Raw genomic sequence first — 24,581 nt, 5'->3', positions numbered from 1 at the left:
CCCTTCTTCTCTACCATTAACTCCCTTGAAGAGAAGGGTGGTCGAGGAGGCTCTAAGTGTTTCTTCTCCAGTATGCTAAAACCACAAGAAAAGCCCACTGAAGCTGGAACTATCAAGGCCACTGAACACCTTTTAGATCAGAGCCAGGGCAGTAGTTACCAGGGGTGGGGGCAAAAGGGAGACATGTAACTGTCCACAGGTCTTCCAAGGGATAACACAGCATCTACTAGTGGTCACTATGAGTATAAAACTTCTCTGGATATCTTCTAGATTGTATGACTCCGAGCAACACAATGGCTGTAACTGTGTTGAATTTGAAATTCTTGCGGCAAGGCCAAAAGTACCCAGAAGTAAGTTTACATGTCCTTGCCACTCTGATGTACAGAGCCTGTAGAAAGGGAGGGTGTATGCCCTGCACCCTCACTTGTTGACCATGTGACCCTGAGCCCACCACAGCTTCTGTTTCCTTATCTACAAAGAACACCTACTGGGGAGGTTCATCAAGGCACATCACAGGCCTCCAATACCTATACCTATTATGAGAACTAGGGAGAGTGGTGGTTCTAGAATCCAGGTAGGGCAGGAGAGAAGTTGGAGTAGAGCAGAGCCAGAGGGCCAGCCCCAGGGAGCTGGCTCAGCCATTGGGGAGGCAAAGGGACCATCCCTCTCCCTTGCCACTAGAGAGACAAAAAAGGCAGGACAAGGTAAGACTGACCTTGAGGGCAGGAATCTCCACACTGTCACCAAGGCTGATGGAACCTGAGAGGATGGTCCCTGTCATCACAGTTCCTTGGCCTTTGATGGAGAAACAGTGGTCCACAGACATGAGGAGCGGTCCTGAGGGGTCTCTCGTTGGGATGGATATCTGGGACGTCAGGAGCTAGAAAAGAGATGCCACATGCAGGTGCCACACGCTGCTGGGGAAAGGAGCTGAACAGGGCAGGGTGGAGCAGGGCAGAGGGTATGGCCAGTCCCTAGGCAAGCTGGCCCTGCTCAGAAGTGCATAGCTCCCTGACTCCCACCATACCCCAGCCTACTATAGGTACAAAGGGAAAGGGCATCTGGAGAAGTCTCCTCTCTCCTCTCTTTGGGATAACCAACAGCCTCCTAATAGGCTGGTCTCCAGGCCCTCCTCCACACCACAGCCTGCTGCAGGACAACCTGAGGCACATGGATCAGACCTCACATGCTTTCCCAGCTTTCTGAGCCAGCAGGATTTAACATGTGTCATCGTCTAGCCCCTAGGTATCATGGAGGCCTCATCCCCCACCATGTGCCCTCCCCCAGCAGGCACCAGCCACGGGAGGCCCTGGAAGTACACCAGCCAGCTTCATCTTCCTTCTCCAGGGAGACGCTGCCTCTGGGAAGGTTTCTCAGCCCCTTCAGTATGGCTGTGTTCCCCGCCCCCATCGCCAGTTAACACACTATTGTGAGCAATTGTTTATTTGTCTCCCACCAGGGCCGTGAATCCTTCCAAGTACCCCCAGCAGCTGGCACAGTGCCTGAGAGAAGGGTGACCCAAGGACCCAGGTGCAAAGGGCTGCTGCCGTATATGGCCGGGCAGGAGGGGTGAGGCTGCTGCTCCAGCCTAGACAGAGACAGAGGGACCACCTATCGTCCACCGATGGCCAGCATTGCCCCTGTCTGCAGTGCCGCTGCTGCTTCTCTGTTGATGCTTCCCACACGCTTCGACCACAGCCAGCCCATTTTCCTCATGCTATCTATGTGCCTGGAGATGTCAGAGCTAATTCCCAATAAACAAATGAAAAGAAAGACTGCATTATTCCTTTTATTTCACTGCTTTCTGATGTTTTTAGGAAAGAGGCTGTCAAAAAGTATTCGGTAGTGAATGTTCCAAACTCTCAGCCTTGTGATAACAATTGTTCTGGAAAAAGACTAAAGATTCAAAACAGGCTTGGCCTGGGACTTTTGTAGAGGCTTCTTAAAGGTATACACAAATATCTTTCATAGCATTTCTGAATTTTGCTTTAATAAAAAGAACTGACCTAGGCTCCCAGACCAGTGCTCTCTGAAGTGGATGAAAAAGTAACAAAAGGGGATCCCTGGGTGGCTCAGTGGTTTAGCACCAGCCTTCAGCCCAGGGTGTGATCCTTGAGTCCTGGGATCGAGTCCCACATCGGGCTCCCAGTGTGGAGCCTGCTTCTCCCTCTGCCTGTGTCTCTGCCTCTCTCTCTGTGTCTCTCATGAATCAATACGTAAAATCTTAAAAAAAAAAAAAAAGGAAAAGAAAAAGAAAAAGTAACAAAAGCCTCAGCCATAGAAGTTTGCTTTGTTAACTCAATTAGAGCAGCACCATGTCATCATAGAAATGGTGGCAGTGTACACGATCACATCTGTTTTTGGCTCTGTGGGTCCAGGTGCAGGTAGACCCCAAAGACACCTAACAACTGATTTGGGACTAAATACCAGCTCCATCACATACTTGCTGTGAGATCTTGAACAAGTTATTCAACTTCTCTGTGCCTCAGACTCTTCCCTGGTGAAATGGGGATAAATAATATGAGTCTCACAGGGCCACTGTGAAAGTTCATGATCATTGTGAAAACTACATAAAGAACAGTACAGGGCAGCCCCGGTAGCCCGGCGGTTTGGCGCCGCCTTCAGCCTAGGGCGTGATCCTGGGGAACCGGGATCGAGTCCCACGTCAGGCTCCCTGCATAGAGCCTGCTTCTCCCTCTGCCTGTGTCTCTGCCTCTCTTTCTCTCTCTCTCTCTCTCCGTGTCTGTCATGAATAAATAAAATCTTTAAAAAAAAAAAAAAAAAAGAACAGTACAGGTCCTGCTATGTGGTAAGCACCATCACTGTCACAGTGAACTCTGATCCGGCACACAATGTGTTATGAGCACAGGACACATTAACCTCATGAAACCTGCAGGCCAACTCTACAGGTAAGTGTTCTTTTCCCTACTTTACAACTAAAGGAGCACAGGCAAGAGAGAGCAGGTCATGTGCCCAAGGCCGCACAGAGAATAGGTGGTGTGGCCAGAGTCCCATCCCAGAGTTGCCATTCACCCTTCTGAGCGAGGGACACTGTGGTCTGTCCAGTCACTGCCATCCTCACAGCAGCATCACCATCACCCCACCACCCCATGCTGCCCTCTGGCTGCCCTAGGCACCCTGTGGTGGCTGGGCACCCTCCCTGTATCTACTAGCACTGAGCCTGGAGGAAGAGCCCATGCCCAGAAGGGCCACTGGAGATCACCAGTGGAGACCACAAGGATCCAAGCCACACTGCCCTGCTGCTGGGCCCATCTCCATCAGACATCGTGACCCACGGGGAGACTGGCATAGTCTGAAGGCCTGGAATGGAAGATATGGCCCAGAGACCCACGAGGCAGTAGCTATTCTGTCTGAGTGGGGGTGGCTGACAAGAGAAGGAAGAGAATGACTTATAAGGGTGTGGACAGCTCTTCAGGACCTTAGGCTAGAGAGTGAGGCCTCTCCTTCTGTTTAGGTTTAAGTCCTAGAAGGAGGTGAGGAAGGGTACACCAAGGTATAGTATATGCCTGGGGGAGGGGTGGTAGTGATTAAAGGAATAAGCTCAGAGTCTTCTTGCTGAGGAGCCTCCCACTTTCTGTTCCTTAGACTGAGCAGGATACAAGGGGCCGGAGTGGGGCTTGGGCCAGAGGCCAGCCTGGATTCAAGCTGACAGTACCTCAATGAGCTCTGAGATGCCCTGTGGAGCTTCTGTTTCAGGGGCCTCTGGTCCCCCAGGCTTGGCCGCCACAGGTATAATTGGTGCACCTCGGAACCTGAAATGGAAAAACAAGCCCTGCCAAGTTACAGAGATCAAAAGCAAGGATGAGCAGCAGATTAAGAAATGGAGGCCCCACAGGGAAACTCTTAGGTTGAATGACAGAATTTAAAAAGGTGCTCCTAGGACACCTAGGTGGCTCAGTGATTGAGAATCTGCCTCTAGCTCAGGTCGTGATCTCAGAGTCCTGGGATCGAGTCCCACATCGGGCTCCCTGCAAGGAGCCTGCTTCTCTCTCTGCATCTCTCTCTGTCTTCATGAATAAATAAATAAAATCTTTAAAAAAATTTTTTAAAATAAAAGGCTGTTCCTAGGTTTTAACCTCCACTTTCACAACCCACTCTAAGAAGGCAGCAGTGAACCCTAGCCTCCAGGACTCTCAATAAAAGATCCCTTTGAAGAAGATCAGTAAATACATCCCAGCCTCTTGCAGAGACTCAAGAAATACTGGTTACCAAAAAGTCCCTAAAAATGCACCTAGAAGCAAATTTCCACCATCCCAGTGTCTAATGGAGAGTGCTCCTGACTAGACCCTCCTAAAGAGCTCCACCTTCTTTAAGAAGAGATTCTTCATCTTTTTTAAAGATTTATTTATTTTTAGAGAGAGCATGAGTGGGGGAGAGGGGCAGAGGGAGAGATAGTCCTCAAACGGACTCCCCACTGAGCACGGAATCCAGATGCAGGGCTAGATCCCAGATCATGACCTGAGCTGAAACCGAGAGTCACCTGCTTAGCCAACTGAGCCACACAAATATCCCAAGAAGAGATTCTTACTATGAGTATACATTTATCTTTCCCATTGATTAAAAAAAACAATAAAATGGAAAAGAGAAAATGTACAACCCATAATCCTATCATATGTCATAAAGAATTTTCTGTTGATCGACAGCGACAACAGTGATATAATGGCAAATAAACTGGGAGGATGTAAAATTTTATGTATGCTATAACCAAAATAAAAAAAAAAAATCCCTTGGCAGTGCGTGGAAAAACCAAGATTGGAAGAAAAGGCACTACAATGGCAGAATTATAGGTTGTATATTCATCCTCTAGGTGCTAGCAATGACTGAGCCAAGCATATCACCTGGACACCTTCTGTGAAAGCTCTCAGCACCACTATGGAACTGCCACCATTTTATAGATGAGAAACTGAGGCTTATAGAGACAAATTAATTTGCTGCAAGTCATTTACTATAAATCTCAGAGCCAAACTATAACCCAGTATATCAGACTCTAGAACCAGGAGTTACAGCTTCCATGTTATAATCCCACCACCCAGGCCTCCTCTTTCACTTATACAGCTACCTAATAGTGTGACCCAGAATTTATATGCTTTTCCCTGCTGTTACTCATTTAGAACATTTTGAATTCTTCACTATTATAAATAACACTAGTAAACATGTTGGTGGACATGTTTTTTTCCCCCTTGCTTTGGGATTAATTCATGGGGTATAAGTCTAAGACTCAATATACATTGAAAAAAGTCAGCAAAACAGTGGAATAAGGACAAAGAGCCTCCCCTCTGTAAAACATATAAGAACCCTGGCAAAAAATCATCAGAAGCAACTTTTTCAGAACTCTAGAAATTAACCAAAGGTTTGCAGTAATCTATGGAGTGTTTATTCAAGAAAAATGGCTGAATTTTTGTAAGAATAAAAGACCTTTGTGGCATTTTAACTTGCCCTATTCCCATCCACTGCTCCCCAATTCTGCAGCAGCCCTAATAACCAGCATCTGCAATCAGAATGGAAGCCAGCAGCCTGACAGCAGCTGAAGGGGCAGAATGGTGTTGAGTTCCATCAAAGCCCCTTTCCTAGAGAATTGTCATTATTTTTCCTTTCCTTCCTTCCTGGATGACTCCACTTGCAAAGCTATCTTTCTTTTTCCTTAAGGGCATTTGTTGAAAATAATCAGAAGCAATTATTTAATATCACAGCTGAGGCAAAGGATAACAGTTTGGGTAAACTGGCTGAACAAAAAGCTTAGAAGGAAAAGCTAGAAGCTCCCATGGAAGCTTTGGAAAACCTTCCATGGGGAGTTTGGAGGTTTCTTGGGAAATTAGAAGGCAATTTGCATGCAAAAGCACTGTGCATGCTCAAGAAAGACATGAGAAGGCCCCAAGTTCTCCCCTGGGGCTGACCTTGAGATTCTATGCAAACAGGAAGTGAAGGCCAAGGCAGAGTTATCAAGTACCTGCCAGAGCACTGAAAGCATGTCCCAATATGTACATAGAGATCCTTGGCAAAGACTGGGAGACTTACTGATCTAAGCATTTAAGGAAACCTCTAATCATTAGCTGACCAGTAAACGAACTGAGCAGAGACTTTGGTGGTCACATGTGACTTCACAAAGTCACTAACCAAATAACAACAAACTATGAATGTGAGTGAAGAAGAGAATCTGATATCCATTATATTATTCTGTATGTCCAGTTTTCAACAAAGAATCACAATACAACAAAGAAACAAAAGTATGGTCCATATACAAGAAAAAAAGAGTTAATAAAAATTGTTTCTGAGAAATCCCTACTAGACAAGTCTTAAATCAGTTATTTTAAGTTTGTTCAAGAAATGAAAGAAACCATATCTAAAGAGCTAAAGGAAAGAGTGGAGATAATGTGTCACCAAATGGAAAGTATCAAAAAAGAGAAATTATTAAAAAAAGAACCAAATAGAAATTCTGGAATTGAAAAATACTAAATGAAAACTCTGCTAGAGGAGCTCAACAGCAGATTTGAACAGGCAGAAGAATCAACAAACTTGAAAATAGGCCAACTGGGATTATGCAACCTGAGGGAAAAAAAAAAAAAAAGAGAGAGAGAGATGAGAAATAAACACAGACTCAAAGATATGTGAGACACCATCAAGTATATCAGCATATGCATATTGAGAAGTCCAGAAACAAAGGAAGGACAAGGCAGCAAGATCTGAGTAAACTTCCAAAAGGTTTCTGAAGGACATCTAAAAAGCTCAGCAAATTCCAAGTAGGAAAAACTCAGAGATGTGACCTAGACACATCATAATCAAACTGTCAAAGGCCAAGGACAAGGAGATAGCACCAAGAGAGAAATGGCTCATTCAGTATAAGGCATCTTCAGTAAGACTAACAGCTGGGCTCTGCAGTAACCATGGCAGTCAATCCCAAATACCTAAAAGGAAAAAACAAAAACACCTATCATATAGCTATCATATATGCTATCATATAGCAGACACTTGATAAATATTTATTAAATAAATGAATAAATGAACATGTTTAAAAAAAAAAAAAGAAAGAAAGAAACCATGGCAGCTAGAAGGTAATGGAATGACATATTCAAAGTGCTGAAAGTCAGAAAAAAAAAAAAAATTTAAAGTCAACCAAGACTGTTTCTGGCCAAAAAACATGCTTCAAAAATGAATGAGAATCCAGAATTACCATATGGCCCAGAAATTTCCTAAGTATAAACCCAAAAGAATGGAAAATAGGTACTCAAATACATGTACATATAAGTTCATAACAGCACTATTCACAAAAACCAAAAGGTGGAAAACAGCCCAGATGTCCATCAACGCTAAGTGAAAGAAGCCAGACATAAGAGATCAAATTTTGTGTGATTTATATGAATATCCAGAATAGGCAAATCCATAGAGACAGAAAACAGATTGGTGGTTGGAGCTGAGAGAATAGGAAACAGCTGCTTAATGGGTACAGGATTTTTGAAATCAGATATTGGTGATGCTTGCATAATTCTGCACACATTAAAAGGGTGATTATATCTCAATTAAAAAGAAACATACATTGAAAGGTTTGCTACCCTTTCCACTACCACAATGAACATCTAGAATGCCTATTTCACTAAACGTATATCAAAAGCTCACTATTTTGTATACATATCTCATTTTAATTTGTATTTCCTTAATAAGCCATATAATATTGAACATCTTCCATCTATTTATTTACTAAACGAATTTTCAAGAGACAATTCCACACCACTTCTGGTTCTGGTCTTTGCTTCCTCCAGTAGGTGTACCCTTACCATGCCCAGACTCTAAAAATTGCTCTGAAATGCCTCTTTGTATGTAGTCCAATGTCCAACACAGTGGCAGTGAGAAGAAGGGATGGGGTCAAGTACTGACAGTACTAGCATCTGTGCTCCAGGCTTTGCATTTTTCATCAACCCTGTGACATGGCTATTATTACTTCTCCTCCTGTTTTACAGGAGGGATTCCTAAGTTGGCTAGGGTCTGTCATTTGCTCCAGGTCATACAGCTAATGAGTGGTGGGACTGTGATTAAAAGCCAGCTCTGGGTTTACCATACACCTGAGAATATCAAGAGAACAGAGTTCCATCAGCCTAGGTTAGAGGCAGGGCCATGTGCCTCTTCTCAAACCCATGACAATGTGGAAAGTGGCTGACTGGCTGATCTTCAAAGAGGAGGCAACATATTTAAGTCCTAAAGTAATTTTAACAAAATCCTTGCCCTTTAGTAATTTTAGTTCTTAAACCAATGAAAGAAAGATGATGATGGCTATAAAGACCATACTCAATATTCTCAATATTCTCATATTTTGCTATCACTTTCAAATAAAAATATAAATTGAATTGGATCATTAAAACAGCCATCGGAGGTAGGAAGAACAGTTGTTAACATTCCCATAACATTAGTTGAGCAGTATGTGGACAACACTTAAATGCTTTCATCACCCCATTTAATCCTCATGGTAACGGTGTGAGGGATAAAATCGGCATTTTAGAGATGGGGATACTGAGGCACAGAGAGGCTAAACAACTGCTAAAGTGTCACATGTGAAATAAATGGCAGAATCAAGCCCTGTTCCAGAGCTGTGTCCTTCCCACTATGCTGGACATCCCAAGGATGACCTTCATCATCCGTCCTGAGGGAATGACTACTATGTTGGATGTTACCACTGCTCCTTTGAATCATAACAAAAGAAGATGGAGCCCAATGCCCCCACCCCCCGAGACAGGGATGGGTGCTCCGCTCTACCCCCTCCTGCCTCTATTTCGCTGTTACCTTCACATAGGTCACTGGTCCTATACCCTCTTCACAGGGTTTGTCAAATCGACATACCACCTAAGTAATTATTTCTCAAGGTTTTTCCTTTAAAACAATTTACATTCTTACTTAAAACCACTTATTGAAAAATATGATTCTATATTACTATCTAAATGGAAAACCAGTATCATTTGCCACAAAGAAAAGATATAGGAGAAGCCCTCTCACCACCAGCCACTGACAAGGACAGCCATTGGCCAACGACCTACACTCTCCCTTGCTTATAAAACCTGTGCCTAGTGTACACCAAATGCCCACACCCGGGAGACGGCTTAAGGCTTGCAGCCACACTTGAGAGTCTAGTACACACAGGTTTGCCTTCACCAACTGACCTTTAAGCTGAACAAGAGGTACAGTGGTTATGGCACAAACATGGTAATGCCAGTTGTTTACTTTAATTCAATTTAGTATCACAAAACAACAGCATGAAAATAGGGGTGTCTATGAGAACTAAGTTGTATTATATAGAAAGATCCAATATGGGTGAATCTCTTTAAAATCTGGTGATAAATTAGGAAGAAACAAGAAAATCATAAGACTTCCGGGGGTGAGGCGCCTGGGTGGCTCAGTTGGTTAAGCCTCCAACTCTTGGTTTCTGCTCAGGTCATGATCTCAGGGCTGTGGGATGGAGCTCCACATGGAGGATGGCCTCCGTGTTCAGCTGGGAATCTGCTTATAGATTCTCTCCCTCTGCCCCTCTCCCTGCTTGCTTACTCACTCTCTCTCTAAATTTATTTATTTATAAATCTTAAAAAAAAAATACAGACTTTAGGGGAGGTTCTCTGAGAGAGAAAACCTCTGCAAATGGCTTCGGTTCTGTTGTGTCTGAGCATCAGATGGCTTCCCCCAGCCAAGGTACCTGCCACAGGAGCTCATGACCTTGTTACCGCTGTCACTTGCTGGAAATGATCTGCCTGGCCCATCTTCTCAGAGGTTTTCTCTGGGAAATTGAACTGGAGAACACCTCTCACACGCTGGTGGAACTATCCTAACTTGTAAGATGCTACCAAGAGAAGCTCTCGCGCTTGCTCTCTCTCTTTCTCTCTCTCTCTCTCTCTCTCTCTCTCTCTCTCACACACACACACACACACACACACACACACACACACACACGCATTCCGCACCTGGATAGAAAAAAAGCCAAAATGACAACCACAGCTGCCTAAGGTCCTGCAGCTGGGACTCCAATTACAACTTTTTAATACTGGCAAAGCAACAAATCCTAGAGCTTTTTTTTTTTTCTTTAATTTCTTTTTATTGGAGTTCGATTTGCCAACATATAGCATAACACCCAGTGCTCATCCCATCAAGTGCCCCCCTCAGTGCCCATCACCCAGTCACCCCAACCCCCCGGCCCACCTCCCTTTCCACCACCCCTTGTTCATTTCCCAGAGTTAGGAGTCTCTCATGTTCTGTCACCCTCTCTGATATTTCCCACATCCTAGAGCTTTTAAAACATAAATTCTGAACAATCAGAATATAGCTTCTTTACTGAATTCAGACCAAAAAATTAATGATAACATATGAATCAGGAGTGCTAATTTGTGTAAAATTGAAATTAGAGGTGATACAGAAATCACACATGCCTAAACAAAACAGTAAGAAGAGGAGGAGATAAGCCTGAATTCAGAACATGAAACTGCTCACAAAGCCAAGATGCCCCAGATGAACCTGGATCAACTGTCCACAGTGTAGTGCTGAAGAGGAAGAGGAGGCACAATGCTGAGAATCTTCTGTATTCCCCCCAGAGCAACTTATGTTATTGATACTATTTACTAAGTATGCATGTATGTGCAGTAAGTTAAAATATTACGTAAGGTCTGAATATCTCCTTTTTTATAATTCTTGCTTTAAGCAACTTTGGATTAATCAACCATAGTTCCAGTCACAGGACAAGAAATCTACTACTTTAGTTACAAAAATAAACACGAAGAAAGCAAAAGAAGGCTAGTTAAGTCCTAGCTAAATACTATTTCCTACCGAAGGCTCTGAGCCTGGTTAAAAAGTTAGGGAAATTCTAAAGACATGGTAGGACCAAGCAGACACTTTTTTCTGAACTTAACAGAAAAGATTTAAAGATAATTGAAAATGAATTAACTCTCTCAGATAACCCCAGGCATTTTTCCCAATTTTTTATAGTGGTAAAATACACACAACAAAAAAATTACCATCATAACCATATTTAAGCGTACAGCTCAGTGGTATAAAATACATTCATAATGTTGTGCAGCCATCACCACCAACCAACTCCAGAGTTCATTTTTTTTTTTAAAGATCTATTTAGAGAGAGTGCAGCAGGGAGGGGCAGAGGGAGAGGGACAGAATCTCAAGCAGGCTCCCCACTGAGCACAGAGCCCAACACGGAGCTCCTTCTCATGACCCTGAGATCATGTCCTGAGCCGAAATCAAGAGCTTGGACGCTTAACCAACTGAGCCACCCAGGCGCCCCAGAGCTCTCTCTCTTTTTTTTTTTTTTTAATAAAACTAAAATTCCACACCCCTTAAACAGCAACTCCCCATTCCCCCCACCCCTTAGCCCCTGGCAAAACTACTCTGAATCTATGATTTTGACAACTCTAAATATCTCCTATCAATGGAATCATCCAGTATTAGTCTTCTTATGACTGCCTTACTTCAAATAGCAAAATGTCCTCGAGGTTCATTTATGTTGTAGCATGTATCAGAATTTCCTTCATTTTTAAGGCTAAATAAAATTCCATGGAGAATGTATATAATACATGTACCTCATTTTGCTTATTCATTCATCCATCAGTGGCACCTGGTTGCTTCCACCTTTTGACTATCATGAATAATGTTATTATGAATACAGGTGTACAAATATATTTTGGGGACTCTGCTTTCAATTCTTTTTGATATATGCCCAGAAGTAGAATTGCTGCATGGTAATTCTATATTTAAATTTTTATAAGTTTTTATTTAAATTCCATTTCAACTATTTAATTCTTTGAGGAACCTCCATACCATTATCCATGTCAGCTATACAATTTTACATTCCCACCAACACTGCATAATGGTTCCAATTATCCACATTTTGTCAACGTTTTCTTGTTTTTTGACAACAGCCACCCAAATGGATATGAGGCAGTATCAATCCATTAAGCTGCCTTTTTACTCTGTTGATACTATCTTTTGATGCATAAATTCTAAAAATTTTCTTCTGAAAGTTTCAGGTCTTACATTTCATTCTTTGATTCATTTTGAGCTAATGTTTGTATATGATGTTAGATAAGGGCCTACCTTCATCATTTTGCATGGATATCCATCCAGTTTTCCCAGCAGCATTTGTTGAATGACTGTTCTTCTCCTGTTGAATGGTCTTGGCCTCCTTGTCAAAATGCATCTGACCATATATGCAAGGGTTTATTTCTGGGCTCTATTTTATTCCATTGGTGTATACATGTCTGTCTTTATGCTAGTACCATACTGCTTTGATTACTGTAGTAATATTTGATATCACGAGTATGAACTCTCCAGTTTTGTTGATCTTTTCCAAGAATGTTTCGGCTAGGGGCGCCTGGGTGGCTCAGTGGTTGAGTGTCTGCTTTGGCTCAGGCTGTAATCCCAGGGTCCTGGGATCAAGTCCTGCATCGGGCTCCTTGTGCCTATGTCTCTGCCTCTCTCTGTATGAATCTCATGAATAAATAAATTATATATATATATTTTTTAAATGTTTCAGCTATTTGGGGAACTTTCAGACTCCATATGAATTTCAGTATGGGTTATTCTATCTTGGTAAAAAGAATGTGACTGGGATCTTGATAGGGATTATGTTGAATCTGTAAATTGCTTGGAGATAGTACTGACATGTTAATAGTATTAAGTCTTCCAATCCATGAACATGAGATGTGCTTCCCACTTATTTATGTCTTTTTAAACTTCTTTCAGCAATGTTTCATAGTTTTCATTATACAAGTTTTTACCTCCTTGGTTAAGTTGATTCCTAGGTATTTTATTCTTTTTGATGCTACTATAAGTGGAATTCTTTTCATAATTTATTTTTCAGACTGTTCATTATTAGAGTATAAAAATGCAACTGATTTTTGCATATAGGCCTTGTATCCTGCTACTTTGCTAAATTCATTCATAAGCCCTAATAGGTTTTTGTAGAATATATGCAGTTTTCTACATATATGAACATATCATCAATGAAGAGGTCATTTTGCTTTTTCCTTTCCAACCTGGATGCTTTTATTTCTTTTTCCTGTCTAATTATTCTGGCTAGAACTTACAGTACTATCTTGAATAAAAGTGGCAAAGGTAGTAATGCTTGTCTTGTTCCTGATCTTAAAGGAAAAAATCTTAGTCTTTCACCATTGCATATGATGTTTGCTATGGATTTTTAATGTATGGCTTTTATTACATTGATGTAATTTTTAATTTCCTTCCCTTCCTAGTCTGTTGAATGTTTTTATCATGAAAAGGTGTTGAATGTTGTCAAATGCTTTTTTTGCATCAATTGAGATGATCATGTAGTGTATTACATTAAATGATTTTTGTATGTTGAGCCATCCTTGCATTCCAGAAATAAATCCCATTTAGTTGCAGTGTATAAATCTTTTAATATGCTGCTAAATTCAGTTTTTTTACATTCTGCTGAGGATTTTTACATTAATATTCATAAGGGGATTTGGGTCCTAAGTTTTCTTTCCTTGTATCTCTGTCTGGCTTTGGTATCAAGGTAATGCTGGCCTCACAGGATGAGTCAGAAAGTGTTCTCTCCTCTTCAATTTGTTTGGAAAATTTTAAGAAGAGTTGGTGTTAGTTCTTCTTTAAATGTTAGAATTCACCAATCAGTCAGGGCCATGGCTTTTCTTTACTAGGAGGTTTTTGAGTACTGATTTAATCCTAATAGTTTTAAGTGTAGAGATTGTCAGTATACTTGTGATTTAGTCTTCATAGGTTTTGTTTTTCTAAGATTTTGTCTGTTTTATCTAGGTTACTCAGTTTGTACAACTGTTCATAATACTCTCTCATACCCCTTTTAATGTCTATATAATTAGTAGTAATGTCCTCATTTTCATTTCTGATTTTAATAATCTGAGCCTTCTCACTTTTCTTTTTAGTCCACCTAGCTAACATTTTGTCAATTTTGTTGATCTTTCTCAAAACCAATTTCTGATTTCCCTGATTTTCTCTATTGTTTTTCTTTCTCTGTCTCATTTTTCTCTTCTCTAATCTTTATTATTAACTTCCCTATGCTATATTTAAATTTAGTTTGCTCTTTTTCTAGTTTAAGTTGTAAAGTTAGGTGTTGATTTCATATCATTCTTATTTTTTAATGTAAGAATTTAGAACTACAAAATTTTCCTGTAGCACTGCTTTCATGCATCCCATAAATTTGGTACATTGTGTTTTGTGGTTTTTTAAAGATTTTTATTTATTTATTCATGAAAGACACAGAGAGAGGCAGAGACAAAGGCAGAGGGAGAAGCAGGCTCCATGCAAGGAGTCCAATGTGGGACTTGATCCCAGAACCCCAGGATCATGCCCTGAGCCAAAGGCAAATGCTCAACCACTGAGCCACCCAGGTGTCCCTATGTTTTGGTTATTATTCATCTCTAAGTATTTCTAATTTCCCTTATGATTTCATTGTTGATCCATTGGTTGTTTAAGTATGTTAATTTCCACAGATTTGTGAATTTTCCCATCTTACTTTTGTTATTGATTTTTAACTTCATCTTGTTGTGGTCAGAAAAGATATTTTGTATGATATCTACCTTTTAAATCTACTGAGACTTAATTTATGGCTTAACATATGGTCTATCCTGGAAAATGTCCCATGTGCATGTCGGAAAAATATGTATGCTGTAGTTGTTGGATCAAGTGTTCTGTATATGCCTGTTAGGCTAATTGATTTATTGCATTAAGTCCTCTATTTCCTTCCTTATCTTCTATCTGGTTAATCTATCCATTATTGTGAGTGTGATATTGAAATCTGTAACTGTTATTCTGGAAATATTTCTACCAACAATTCTGTCAGTTTTTGCCTTATGTATTTTGATGGTCTGTCATTAGGCATATAAATGTTTATAATTGCTATATCTTCTTGCTGTTTTGGACCTTTTATTAATATATAGCATCCTTGTCTCTTGTAATATTTTTTGCTTAAAATCTATTTTGCCTCATATTAGTCATCCCTGTTCTCTTCTGATTATTATTTACATGGAATATTCTTTTCCGTCCTTTCACTTTCCATCTATTTATGTCTTTGAATCTAAAGTGAGCCTCTGATAGAGCACATATAGTTGGACCATGTGTTTTTGTCGATTCTACTAATCTCTGTCCTTCAATTGGTGAGCTTAATCCATTTACATTTAAAGAAATTACTAATAAGGACGGACTTACTTCTGTCATTATGCTATTTGTTTTCCATACACCTTATAGTTTTTCTGACTCTTATTTCTTGCATTATTGTCTTTTTTGTTTTGGGGCGGCTTGGTAGTGAAACAGTTAATTTTCTTTCTCTTTTTTGGGGGAAAGGGTTTGTATTCTATTGCTATTTTCTTTGTGGCTAACAAGGAGATTTAGCATCCTAAATTTATAATATTCTAGTGTGAATTTATACCAGGTTAACTTCAGTAACAGACAAAAATTCCATTTCTATACAGCTCCGATCCCAATCCTTTTCTGTTGTTCATGTCAAAAAATTACAACTTTATTCACTGTGTCCCCAAAACCATAAACTAATATTCTTTTAAATACATTAGTCTCTTTATAAGGGAAAGGAGGGAAACTAAGTGAAGCTGTGACTAATATTCCTTTCTTCATCTTCCTCAAGACCTTTGGCCATTCCTTTACATTTCCCCACTCTGGTACCCAAATGGGAAGCAGGACAAAGGACCCAGTCCAAGAAGAGGCAACAGAAGACAAGAGTCCAAGAAAAAAATCTACTGCTACCTGGTATCCCTGCCATGTTTAAAGGAACCCCCTGTCTGACTCCCTATCCCCTAGCTTCCCTTCACCAACTCCTCCAGTGTCACCTCTGGACCTATGTCCACTGCTTTTCTATATTACCACATTTCTCTTCTCTTAGGGTCAGGGGAAACCCTTCTTCTTGACACCTCTCCCCCACTTTCGATCAATCCTCAATTTCTCCTCCCACTCACATTTCAAACTGAATACCACTTCTGCTTCATGCTTGATTTCCTCACATCACTTCTGTATCCTCTTTCAAGCTCAGGGACATTTATTAAATCATCTCCTCTCTGCTGGCCTCCATGAAGGTTGCCCAACAAACAAAAGGCTCTCAAACCATTGGGACACCAACTGAGAGTACCAACTCTAACTCTAACAGGAATGGGGAAAAGGTCACGGAAAAGAACTAAGCTCCTAAAGGTCAATAGCAATTCTCCAGTGGTCAAGTCAATGTTCTTCCTTCAGAGTCTCCCCCAGTCTGACCATCAGCTAGCTGGCTCCCCACCCTCTTGACCCCCAACCCCAACCCTTTATTCCCATGGCCCTCCATCAAGGGCCTCTACTTCCCCAAAAGGCCCTTCTCTCTTCCCTATCTACTGCAGTCTCTCCCAAGAGCACCTTGAGAGTCAAGCTCTTTTCCCCCTGGACTGCTGTCCTCCAGGAGCTCCCTACACTCTGATGACCTGTGCCAAGGCTCCTCTCTGGATGGTTTCTATATCTGTGTCTTCAGACAAGGCCCCTTTCTGGTATTGTAGTCATGTACCATCATCTGCCAGCAAGCACTTTCCCAACATTTGCTCCCTGGTTTCTGATCATGGAACAACACTTCCTTGGACTCTGAAGTCACCATCAGAGTCACCATTGTCTTCCTCAGTCACTACATTTGATCAGTTCTTCTCTTAGGATCTGGCTCCAATCCATTCCCTGATTTTCATTCTCAACACGCTCCACCCTGGATCAGGCCCTTACCATCCCAAGTCACCTACACACCAAGGTCTGTGCAGGCCCTCCCAATATCAGGACTGACCATGGCTATGATGACCTTCCAGTAACACAACTCTGAGGTATCAGCCTTTTCCTTGACACACTTTCAGGGACTCCATGACTATTCCAGGATGAACCCCAGCATCCAGGCTGGTCCACAAGGCCCTCTATGGTCTGCCCCAGCCTCCTCACACTGCCTTAAAGTGTGAGGAACCCCCTGGAAACACAGGTAAAAACTCAAGCTCCTGCCTAGTGCCAACCTCTATCCTACTGTTGCCCCCACTCCCCTCCCTTTCACTGTCTATCCAAACCTAACCCTGGTGACAGGTAACCTGAGACAAGGCATGGAGAATGGGATTTTGAGCAAGAAGCCTAAGACCCTAGAACTAATTTCCAATCCACAGCTGAGTTGTCATTCCACCTCACTCAGCCTCCACTTCCCTGTCCTACAGGAAACAGCATGACCTGCATTGCAGGATTGTCTTCTACACCAAAAAAGTTAATGTGTGGTAAGCATGGCAGGAGTCTAGAAACAGTGCTTAGAACGAGGGCAGCCACTAGCTGTCTGCATCCCTTCTGAGTGGTCAGTGCCCTGAGCTAGATCACATATTTTGAACCTCACTGCTGCTTGATTATCACTTGTTCTTCTAAAACCAATTTGAGGGACACCTAGGTGGTTCAGTTGGTTAAGTGTCCAACTCTTGATTTTAGCTCAGGTCATGATCTTATTAGGGTGGTGGGATCAAGCTCTGCATTGGGTTCCATGCTGGGTGTGGAGACTGCTTACGATTTTCTCCTGCCCTTTCCCTCAGTACCCCCCTCCACTAGCGCATACTCTTCTCTCTATATAAAAAAATAAAATTAAATAAATAAAACCAAGTCAAATTCCTGACTCCCAGGCAAGAAGCCAGTTCACCTTCTCAGAAGCTCCCATGCTACTCTGAGGAAGCTAAGTCAGCACTTCTCTTGAACTGCTAGGTAAATCTCCCACTGTTATTTCTCCAGCAGTTGGTCTTTTCTGACCAAGTATATGTATGGTAGGTACACTCCTTAGAATGTGGGGGGCTTGGCTCAGTTGGTCCTTGACTCCATGCCACACTGCTCCTGGCCTGCCTAAGCAGGCAAGCCCATTTAAAAAAAAAAAAAAATCAGGTTTTTGGGGGTTGTTTTTTTGCTTTTTTTAGGAAGAAAGGAGTAACTCTGACAAGTTGGAGTTCCCTAAAGAGCAAGTTAAACAATCTCAGGAGCCACTGGCTGCCCAAAGGTCAGTGTGACAAAATGATACAAGTTCGCAGAAAGATTCCAAATTAGGCCTGTGACATACTTACCAATCAACTCCAAAGCAGCTCAGACAGACCATGCTGCCCCTGTAGAAGTGGCAGGACTGAGATATTTGCCTTCGGAAGGCCAATGCCCAGAGATAAAGGAAAGACTTTGGAGAGGGAAGGAGGGAGAAAAAAACATGAAAAAGAGAGGAAGAGTGAGAGAAGAAATAAAACACTAAGGAAGAGAGACAGAGGAGGCAAGAAACACAAGAGAAAAAGAAAGAAGCAAAGGAAGGGAAGCTGCTCTGTGCTATAGCACCATGCTACATGCTCTTGTGTGATCTCAATACCCCATGAGAAGCGGCTCTGACCCTTATTTTCAGAGAAGCCAAGTGACTTGCCCGGGGCTACCAGGGGGCCCAGGGAGTAAGTGGCTGGTCTGTAGGAGTCCAGAGTCCAGGCCTCTCCCATGACGGAGGAGAGGAAGAGTCCATCCTCAGTCCACAGGGAAGACTCCAGCCACGGCAATCAGTGAACCGGGACCCAACCACAAGCCAGGCCCAGTACATGTGCATCATCTCTGCTTACACTCCATGAGCCTGAGGCCCAGAGGGACAGAAAAGGCTAAAAGCGTGCACTGAGAATTCCAGCGATTAACCATAAAGCTTTCGGAAATTCAATTATTTTTTATCCAAACCCTTTTGGGCAATGTATTGTAACAAAACATAAAGGCGCATTGGGCTGAGTATCTGGCCCTTTCCCAGGCTCAAGAGAAGCTGGCCTTGCTCATTTCCTGAACATGCCACACACTGAGGATTCTGGCTTCTAGAGGCAGAAGTAAAGTTCAGCAGCCCCTAAGGGGACAAGAGGCCCCTCTTGCCTTGAGTTTCAGATCCAGACTGGTGTCTGGGTTCTAGGAGCACAAGAGACTCCAACCAGAGATGTCAGGAAGAGCCCTGTGCCCAGCCCCACAGCTCAGCAGTGCAGGCAGGAGCTGACTTGGAGCACATTCAAGTGCTTCTCCTGTTCCCAGCACCCACCACCTCCTCCAGACTCCCCTCACAGCTGTGGTATATCATGGTTCCAACCAAGCCCAGACATGCTGACTGTGCATGCAGGCTGACCTTCGACAATACACAAAAACGATCTAAGATAAGTTTAAAAACAAAAGTGTGTGTGTGTGTGTGTGTGTGTGTATAATTTGTGTAAAAGACATAAACAAAAAGAGTACAAGTTTCTCCACTCTCTGAAAGTAGGCTATTCCTACGAAACCTTCTGTAAAGCAAAATGGGATAAAGTGAAAAAGCAATTAACTTTCATTTATATGGAAAAATGAGTGTTTCCAGGCCCAAAAAATAACCTCTCCTAGGCTTTTCTGATACCTTAAGACACATCTACTAAGAGATGCACAAAATAAATCGACACAAAGCACAGATTGCTCACAGACACAGCTCAAAGTGATGGTGGCTTGATGTTGAGATGCTGAGTGTAGTTCCTGGGAAGGAGCTTGGACGTGCCACTCTCACTGCTTGGGGTATGCGCGGCACTCCCTTGCTGCAAAGCTGATGCTGTACACTATTGTTGCTTTTCACCTTTTTTCATAAAAACAAAAATCCTTTCTGGATTTCCTTCAGTTAGCAAACAAAAAAAAAAAAAAAAAACAACAACAAGTACTAATAAGGTAGGTCTTTCATAAAAGCAAAGTGGTGTAATGCAAAATTTGAAAAGTAGGGGATGCTGGTGTAAGTTTTTGGCTTGGAATAGTGAAATTCAAATAGTAAAATTCAATCCCTTCCCCCAGGGAAACTGTATATGGGAGATCCCTGGTACAGTGAAGTTCAGCAGCCCCTAAGGGGATCCCTGGTACAGTGCCAAGCACATAGTAAGTAATCTACACCTTACAGCTGTGATTGCTAAGAACCTACTATGTGCCACCAAACAATCCCTTATAACAAATGCTGTGAGGCTAAACTTATCAGCTCCGATTTTAAAAAAGAAATGCCAACTTGAAAGATAAAGTGAGTTGCCCAAGACCACACAGCTAGTCAGCCACAAAGCTACTTTGAAATGCACACCTTGTAAATCAACTGGGCAACAGCCCAAGTCACTTGAGATTTGGCATTCCACCCAATCCCAGAGAGGGAGGCAGGGCCAAGGGAGCCCAGGGTGGGTTCTCAGCAGATGGCCTTGGCTAAAACTGAAACAAGGAAAGAGAAAGTGTTTAAAAAGCAGGAGGAAACACAGAGGGAGTCTGAGAGAAAGACACATCAAGGATGCTGTCAGATGATAACATTTAGTGGGAAAATAAACAGAAAAGCCTAGAACACAGAACAGTGTCAATGTTGTGATAACAACTACCTCAAATTATGTACATGTGGGAAGACTGACAGGGATCCTAGGGAGAGAAAACTTTAATTTGATGTACTAAGGAGATTGTAGGTACATTTTTATCTTCTATTTTGATTTCTGTTAACATCGATAAATGCTTATGCAAGAGTAATTTTAAATGCTTTTAGAGATCAAGAAATCACAAAGAAAAACAATCAAAGAGTTTGACTACACAAAAATTAGAAAATTCTGCATGTCAAAAAAGCGACTAAAATGGAAAGACAACCAAAAAATGCTGAAGACTTATTTGTAGCAAACACGATAGGCAAAGGGTTAATTAATAACAACATCTTTGTTAATATTAAACACTCCTGAAAATCAAAAAGAAAGCATTAAAATCGCAAGAGGTAAATAGACAAAATGTATGGGCCTAATTCAAACACACAAAAGCACAAGTGTTTAATATAACTACACCTAAGAAAAAATGTTTAATGTCCCCAGAATCACATATTAAAACAAGAGTAACATACCATTTCTATCCTACCAAGTTTCAAATATATTTTAATATTGGAAACCAAAGGTAGCTGCAAATATCTGTGTAAATAGTGTAAACCCTTTTGGAAAAGAATAGGGCAGTCAGTATACAACAACAGATTTAGAAGGACTTGTGCCCTTAGGTCCAGTAATTGGACACCTGGAAATGTCTCAGAAGGAAAAAACCTGAAAATACAGAAAATATTTAAGGATGGTTGAAGATGTTCACCCCAGGGATGTTTATCTGCAAGAAGGAAAACCCATGCCAATCTAAAGGGCCTACAGTGGAGTGATAGTTACATGAAGAAATGCTATACAAAATGTTAAATAATGAAATCAGAAATAAAAAATGCATAGTTCATTATTACAACTATATGTTTAAAAGGGAGAACTGAATTCAGCAAAGTCCCAGGGTACAAGAGCAACACACAGAAATCAGTTGTGTTTCTGTACTCCAACAAAAACTAATCTGAAAAGGAAATTAAGAAAGCAGTTCCATTTATAATGGCTTTTAAAAGAATAAATCCAACCAAGTTGAAAGACCTGTATAATGAAAACTACAAAACACTGATTAGAAAAATTAAAGAAGATCTAAGCAAATGGAAAGGCATCGTGTTCTACCTAACACTGTTTAGATTTTCATACTACCCAAAGTGATCTACAGATTCAATGCAATCCCTATTAAAATTCCAACAACCATTTTTTGCAGACATGGAAAAGCAGATCCTCTAATTCATATAGGAATTACAAGGGGCCTCAACTAGCCAAAAAAAAAAAAATACATATATATATATATATATGAAAAGCAACAAAAAGCTGGAGGACATGACATCCTAACTTTGAAACTTACTACAAATGTAAACAAAGCAGTGTGATATTGGCATAAGGGCAGACACACAGACCTATGGAACAGAACAGAGAACCCAGAAATAAACCCATACACATATCAATTGATTTTTGACAAGGGTAAAAGGGGAGAAAAGTCAATCCTTTCAACAAATGGTGCTGGGAAAACGGGATATCCACGTGCAAATGATGAAGTTGGGCTCTTAACTTACATCACATATAAACTTATACTATATATAAAAATTTCCATATATGGAAATAGATGAAAGACCTAAGCTTAAGAGCTAATATAAAATTCTTAGGAAAAAAAATGAGGAATATCTTCATGACATTGGAATTGGCAACAATATCATGGATACAACACCAAAAACACAGGCAACAAAAGAAAAAATAAATATATTGGATTTTATCAAAGTTAAAAACTTGTGTGCCTCCAAGGACACTATGAAGAAAGTAAAAAGTCAACTTAAAGAATAAAAGAAAACATTTGCAAATCATATATTTGACAAGGGATTGATATCCTGAATATATAAAGAACCCCTACAATTTAACAATAACAACAAAACAACAAAAACCCATCAAAACATGGGCAAAGGACCTAAACAGACATTTCTCCAAAGAAGATATCTAAAAGGCCAACTGGTACATGGCAAGATGCTCGACATCACTTGCATTAAGAAAATGCAAGTAAAACCACAAAAAGATACTACTTCATATGTGTTAGAATAGCCATCACCAAAAAGATCAAAGGTTAACAAATGCTGGTGTAGATGTGGAGAAAGGGGAATCTGTGTGCATTGTGGGTGCGAATATAAACTGTTGTAGTTGAAAACAGTATGGAGGAGCCTCAAAAAATTAAAAATAGAACTACCATATGATCCACTTCTGGGAATATATCCAAAGGAAATGAAAACACTAACTTGAAAAGACATCTGCACCCTCATGTTCACTGCAGCATTATTTATAATAGCCAAGACATGGAAACAGCCTAAATGTCCATCAATGGATGGATAAAGAAGTTGTGGAATATCATTCATCCATAAAAAACAAGGAAATCCTACCATTTGCTACAACACAGATGAATCTTAAAGGCATTATGCTAAGTGAAATAAGTCAGACAAAGAAAGACAAATAATGTGTGATTTCAACTTATCTGCAGAATCTAAAAAAAAACAAAACCAAAAACACTAAAAACAAAACTCAGAGAGATGTGTGGTCCCCAGAGGCAAAGGGTTGGGGGAGCAAGAATTAGAGGTGGTCAAAAGGAACAAACTTACAGTTAGTTATAAGATAAGTAAGTCCTAAGGACATGAGGTACAATGTGATGACTGTAGCTCACACTACCACATGATACACAAGAAAGGTATTGAGAGTAGGTCCTAGGAGTTCTCATCACAAGAACATTTTTTTCCTTCTTTTATATTTATTGTATTTTTATGGGAAGATGGATGTTAGCTAAACCTATTGTGATAATCACTTCACAATATATGTAAATCAAACCATCACGGTGTCACACCTTAAACTTATATATTCATATATGTCAATTATTTCTCAATAAATCTCAGGGGGAAAACCAGCAAAAAGAAGGTCGGGGAAGTCACAATGAGATACCACTTCCTACCCACTAGTATAACTATTAAAGAAAAAAGGAAAATGATGATGATTGGCAAGGATGTGGAGAAACTGGAATGCTAACACACTGCTGGTGGAAATGTAAAATGGCCCAGCCACTGTGGAAAATAGTTTAGTGATTCCTCAAAAAGCTAAACATAAAACTACCACATGACCCAGTGATTCCACTCTTAGGTACAGGCCCAAAGGAACTGAAAGCAGAGACTGGGATAGATATCTGTACACCTGTTCAGATAGCATTATTCACAATAACCTAAAGGAAACAAGAACACCATACACATAACAGAACACCATTCTACTTTAAAGGAGTGACATTTCAACACGTGCTGCAACATGGATGGGCCCTGAAAGCATTAGACTAAGGGAAATAAGCCAGACATAGAAAGCCAAATACAAGATTCCATTTATAAGGTACCTGGAATAGGCAAAGTCAAAGAATCAGAAAGCAGAATAAAGGCTGCTGAGGGTGCAGGAGGAGGGGCGAGGAGGGAAGGGGGAGTTCTGGTTTAATGGGTACAGAAATTATGTTGGGGACGCTGAAAAAGTTTTAGGCAGAGACAATGGTGATGGGTACACAGCTTTGTGAATGTATTTAATGCCAGTGAATTGTATATTTGCAAATGGGTAAAATAATAAATATTATGTCATGCAGATTTTACTACAATCAGAATAATGTGGAGGAAAAAAGTGGGGGGAGGGGGTTATATGAAACAATGAAAAGATAGGAATGAAATAAACCTAAAATGTCAGCAGCTATTCTGAGAAAAGAAATCTCTGGATGGCTTTCCTCTTTCTTTTAATCATTTTTCTCTAGTTTCCAATTTTCTTTCAATTACTCTTTAGATAGGAAAAAAATAAGTTATGTTCTTAACAGGCTTCAAGTTTAGGTAGCAAGTTTCTTCACAGCTGGATCAGCATTTACAAAGGATTTACTTCACAGGGGACCATAAAGAAAGGAAATAGTCTCTTAAAATAATTCAAGTTCTCTGTCACAGAGGTGAAAGCTAACATTCTCCTCAACTTGGTCTGGGGTGGGGGGGGCTGACCTGCCGCTACAGCCCATCAGGGGCCGTCCTCCTGTATGGGATACCAACCCAGAGGGCACTGAGCAAGGACAGAAGAGAGTTCAAGGAGACAAGCTCCCCTGGATGTGTGATAAAGTCCATAATTTGACCTCCAAGCAATAAATTAAAATAGGAACAGCAATTAAAAATGCAAGTGAGA

At 41.0% G+C, this 24,581-nt stretch overlaps 1 protein-coding gene across 10 annotated transcripts in view; it reads right to left on the bottom strand.

Annotated features, from left to right (window-relative positions):
• EEFSEC (eukaryotic elongation factor, selenocysteine-tRNA specific) overlaps window positions 1–24,581 on the bottom strand; it is a 265,603-nt gene that overhangs the window by 131,031 nt on the left and 109,991 nt on the right. For all 10 annotated transcript variants that reach the window (XM_077857608.1, XM_077857602.1, XM_077857604.1 and 7 more), the window contains exons 3-4: window positions 3,677–3,773; window positions 716–880 (exon numbers count right to left, since the gene is read on the bottom strand). In XM_077857608.1, the coding sequence (XP_077713734.1) occupies window positions 716–880; window positions 3,677–3,773 (262 nt within the window). The remainder of the gene's footprint in view (window positions 1–715; window positions 881–3,676; window positions 3,774–24,581) is intronic.

This window comes from Canis aureus, chromosome 19, assembly GCF_053574225.1.
Source record: "Canis aureus isolate CA01 chromosome 19, VMU_Caureus_v.1.0, whole genome shotgun sequence".
Taxonomy (NCBI): domain Eukaryota; kingdom Metazoa; phylum Chordata; class Mammalia; order Carnivora; family Canidae; genus Canis; species Canis aureus.
Note: the sequence above shows the minus strand (reverse complement) of the source record. Positions and strands in the feature narration are given on the sequence as shown.